Consider the following 4,869-nt stretch of genomic DNA (forward strand, 5'->3'; position numbering starts at 1 on the left):
CCACATTAGGATGAGAGGAGATAGTGAAGGGATAGTGGAAAGGGCTATCATCTCTTGAGGTGGTATTCATTGATGGTCGTTTCTTTTTAATTCTGTTCAAATTGTAATCTTTTTCAGCATCATGAGGAAGGACTCTCTCTGAGAGACAATTCCAAGATACAGACTTTCTGTTTGCAGTTGCATTGACACGTCAGATGTGTTTGTTTGCCATTTATCTCAGAGCTCAGCGGTGATGGCGTGCCATCGGTTGTGTGACAGATGACTCAAATAATGAGCTGCATAACAATCTTAGCTGTTCACCGAGTTAGGTGCAGGTCTCGCAATTGTTTGCTTCTTGCGGAAGTCAAATGTACTGTGCATAAACACGAGGAGCAACTTCCCTACACTGTCATGGTAAGATGAGTTGCTCTTCCAGTTTGACGGCATCTGTTCTACTGATGACGGTATTCAATTTCAGCTAGACAAATACCACACTGCTGGTAAAAACAAAAGATGTCAACCTGCAGAACCGGTTCTGCTTTGGCCTGTCATGCAGGGAGGAGAGAGGGCTGATAGAGCACAGAACCACAGACGGGTGACAAATCAATGGAAAAAACTACATAAAGTGACTTCAGTAAAGTGCTGGGCCACCACGAACCATCAGTGCCACTTCAATGTGCCTCGGCATAGAGTGTACAAGTCTCTGTAACTGTGGAGGGATGGAACACCATTGAAGATATTCCCTCATTTGGCGTTTGGATGATCGTGGTGGAAAGTGCCGTCTATTGTCTAAGTCGACACGACTGAAATGCCCATATATGGGCATACCCATATATGGGCATATCGGACTTCAACTCTGTGTGAGTATTGCAGAGGACCCGAGAGGTTGACGTGCCAATTGGGGAAGTTGGATCAACAGTTCTCCAAAGATTATTATATTTTAAATCCCCATATGGAGTACCCTGATCATAAGACTATGATGTCATATTGATGGGTACTGACCATGGTCAGTACTATGATTCATAGTACTGACGTCATAGACTGGCCTGGACTCCATATTTAGGCATGTATAATATACAGGCATAAAAGAGAAACAGATGGACACATACAGAAACGTCCATATACGGGCATAAAAGGGACACAGACAGACAGACAGACACACAGACAGATGGGCACAACGGGCATGCATTTCCAACGTGCATTGTTCCCGAGTAGGTCAGTGCCACCGATCTATTTGCCTTGTGGGCTTTTTGGATTTCAATTTCATGTTTTGGTACACATTGTTTTGTCTTGGGTTGCGTCACAGAAGTGACGCGCCTATGTTGGGACCACTTGAAAGTGGATTTTCAACATTCTTTTGTCACTGTTCCTGTTGAAACACTAGCCAGTTGAGTAGTCTTTGTGACTGAAGCTCCTGCTATCCATATCCCAATAAAAAAAAACGTTCATACTCTTTTTCTCTTGCCACCTTGATCCAAAATCGAGGTCAACTGGGCCTGATCAGCAGGACTTGCTTTTGCATGCCATAGAGCAGGATAGGATGATAATGGCTAATTGTATCATGTATGGAAGACTTTTCAATCTTTTGTATATATATTTTATTCCACTCATTTATTCATGTTTTTCCTTTGATTTGTCATCCATTTGTACCTGCTTACAGCAGCCATGTGACCCATTTTGTTTTGTCCATTGAGCTATATAGGGTTTGTCTCACATTGTTAGATTGTGTTGTGTTACCACCTAGTGTTTGAAAAGTAGAATACACAAAAACAATTATAAAAGAATAACATGGTTAATGTCTTGAATGTATATTTTAGGCATGACTTATCCTATGATTCATCTAGTCAACATTAATGTTAAGCATTATATCCCACCCCCTGCGAGGCAGGTACACCCACATAAACACCCACTAGATGTAAAACCTATAGCTATAGTACATGCTCTCCGTTATCATCGATAATGGAGAGAAGAAAAAATACTTCCATATCATCCATTTAATTTCCAATGTACAATTTCTTTCTCCGAAAAGAAAAAAGTAGACCTGAGAAAATGCATAAACAATGATCTCATGAACAGACAAAGCTTTGTTTGAAAATGTCCCTTCTTGTTTGTTTTTAATTCACTATACTTGTGTGCTGTCCTGCACATTTTGACAACCCTGATTACACCACCTTAAGTAGCAGAGAGAATTATGTTCACATGCCATGCAATCCCATCCCATTAACATTTTAAACTCATGAAATCCATCCAGCTGTCAGTAGTGTATATCCTACTTACTGAACATGGCCTTTTATGTAGCTATAGCTTCTTTTTTTGTTTGAGGTCACAACTGTAACAGTTGGTGAACCACAAATGTAATTCATATTTGTGAAAAAACTAAAGTATGCATAATAGTTCTCCTGCAACTGCCCTGGAAAAAAATATATAATTATGTAAAAAAAAAAAAAAAAAAAGCTGGTTTAATCACATTTGTGAACACATTGGTGTCTGTGAACATTTGAATACATTTGGTGATTCTTGTTCTTGTGTGTATGCCTTTTGCTGGGACCCCAGTGTTAACTTGTTGAATTCTGTGCTAGCAGCTATGGCTGACAGTCAGGCTGTAATTGGGGTTTGTGGCTTCATATCCGCCTGTAAGATATGCTCAGTTGAGGATTCATGGTCAAGGCTCATGTCATGTTATACATGACTAAATACACCAGATATGAATCAAAGGCATGGAAATGCTATAACGCAGTCATGAACATGATACAAGGGATAGACATAATTCTATATGGGCTTTTTCCCTTTGAAGGAGATTTGGTTATATTTAAGAAAAGATGCTTTAATAGCTATAGCAGTAATGATAAATCAAATAATATTGGTAATAGAATAGAATAGAATAGAAAAGAATTACCATAAAGTATTGTGAAGGATGTGTATTTCATGCTGTTAAGTTGTATTCCTTGTACTTTGGCGCCCTCCTCTGGTCACATGGCAGACAAACGTACACTGTCCCAATGCAGTTTTTATTTCTCTGATGCAGATCTGATGGGGGACATAAAGCTGGTTCTGAAAACTGGAGGCATTCACTTCTTTGCATAGGAAAATGTTGACAAAATATACTTCCCAGTTCCCACCAGTGACGAGACACCTTTTGACCTGGCCTGGCTTGCTGCTGAGGTTAAACATCAATTGTGGTATAAATGAATGCAGTTATTTAATGTAATGAGTTATCTTATCCTCTGATTTGGTATGTATGTATGAGATATACGTATACATCATGGGTAGATGGATCAATCTAACAATTACAATGTAACAAGATACTGTTGCTTACTATGTGGTGCTGTTATCCATGGTGCTTTATGGTCCTTACCCGTTGTCCATGGTGCTTCTTGTGGTGCTTCCCTGTCAACCATGGTGCTTCTGTTTCCTATTGGTGCTTCCCTGTCATCTATGGTGCTTCCTATTGGTGCTTCCCTGTCATCTATGGTGCTTCCTATGGTGCTTCCCTGTCATCTATGGTGCTTCCTATGGTGCTTCCCTGTCAACTATGGTGCTTCCTATGGTGTTTCCCTGTCATCTATGGTGCTTCCTATGGTGCTTCCCTGTCATCTATGCCATAGAAGACAGGGACCCCATAAGAAACGATTAGTCAAGATTAAGAAATATAATAAGCAAAACTAGCTAATCTCAAGCTCATAACGCAATGCGATGTGTTGTGAGCTTAGATTGGCTTAGAAAATGGTCCTCCAATTCTTGGTCCCTACATTGATGGAACTTCTAGAGATCGCTGGTGTCATCAGTAAATGCCCATATATGCCCATATATGGGCAAATCAGCCTTGACATGTGCAGGTGTGATGTCGTGACACACGCCACGAATGATCTGTATATATAGTGGCATTCCGACCTCAATAGCTTGCAAAGTTCATCATTACGATCAACGAGATTATCTCAATATACCTCCTAAGAGTAACAGATTCCGCAGGTATAATGGATGGTGTTGTAGAGAAACCCTATGGTGGCTGTGAGGGGCCAGATTCCATGTATGTGAAGTTGATCTCTTCAGATGGCATGGAATTCTTTGTGAAAAAAGAATATGCCTTCCTCTCTGCCACCATCAAAGCCATGCTGAGTGGGCCAGGTGAGGTTGCAGAGGATGAAGTCAATGAAGTGAACTTGAGGGAGATCCCCTCTCATATCCTGTCTCTGGTCTGCAAGTTCTTCTCCTACAAGAAGTTTTACTCCAACCAGGTCGGCGATGCCCCAGACGCTCCTCAATTTCGGATTGACTCGGAAGTCGGCCTGGAACTGCTCATGGCTTCAAATTTCTTGGATTGCTAAAAAGATGAAGAGAGGCCCTGGCCCTGGCGTGACGGTCCAGGCACCCTAGGCTGCAATGCCAGCCTGACAGCGGGTTCGACTCCCGTTCCCGGCAGCCTTTGCTGCGTGTCACCCCCCATCTCTCTCCCCATTTCCTATCAGCCTACGTTCCCTATCCCTCTCTAAATAAAGGCATAAAATGCCCCCCAAAGATAAATGAAACTAATTGCATGCCACTGTTTCATTTTGCACCTGGCTTTCTATTTTCATATAGATGTCATGTCAGGCTCCACCAGTTACCCCAGAGAAGGTGACAAATGTTGTTACCCCAGAAATCAGCTCTCCATCGTAAAGATTTGTTTCATTTATAAAAGATCAAGGCAGAAGCGAAGACATGGCACTGTTTTCCAAACAGTGGGTTGGGACCCATCTGTGGGTCGCGGCCAATTTTTTTTTCTCGTTTCCTACATAAAAAAAATACATAGTACATTATTTCAAAAGATTTAAAAAAAAGTTTAAACAAAAAAGTCACAACTTTTCATCAATTAAAAACAATTACAACATTTTAAATCTAATAATTCCCATA

General features: G+C 41.0%; 1 protein-coding gene across 1 annotated transcript; it reads left to right on the forward strand.

Annotated features, from left to right (window-relative positions):
* Positions 1–3,953: 3,953 nt before the first annotated feature.
* Positions 3,954–4,304, forward strand: LOC311057279 (elongin-C-like; the record flags this gene model as incomplete). The annotated part of the gene is made up of 1 exon (XM_084074232.1): positions 3,954–4,304. One exon carries the CDS (start codon positions 3,954–3,956, stop codon positions 4,302–4,304), a length of 351 nt encoding a protein of 116 aa, XP_083930358.1.
* Between the last annotated feature and the right edge of the window lie 565 nt (positions 4,305–4,869).

The sequence above is a fragment of the Gymnoscopelus microlampas genome (assembly GCF_963454915.1).
Source record: "Gymnoscopelus microlampas genome assembly, chromosome: 12".
Lineage (NCBI taxonomy): Eukaryota > Metazoa > Chordata > Actinopteri > Myctophiformes > Myctophidae > Gymnoscopelus > Gymnoscopelus microlampas.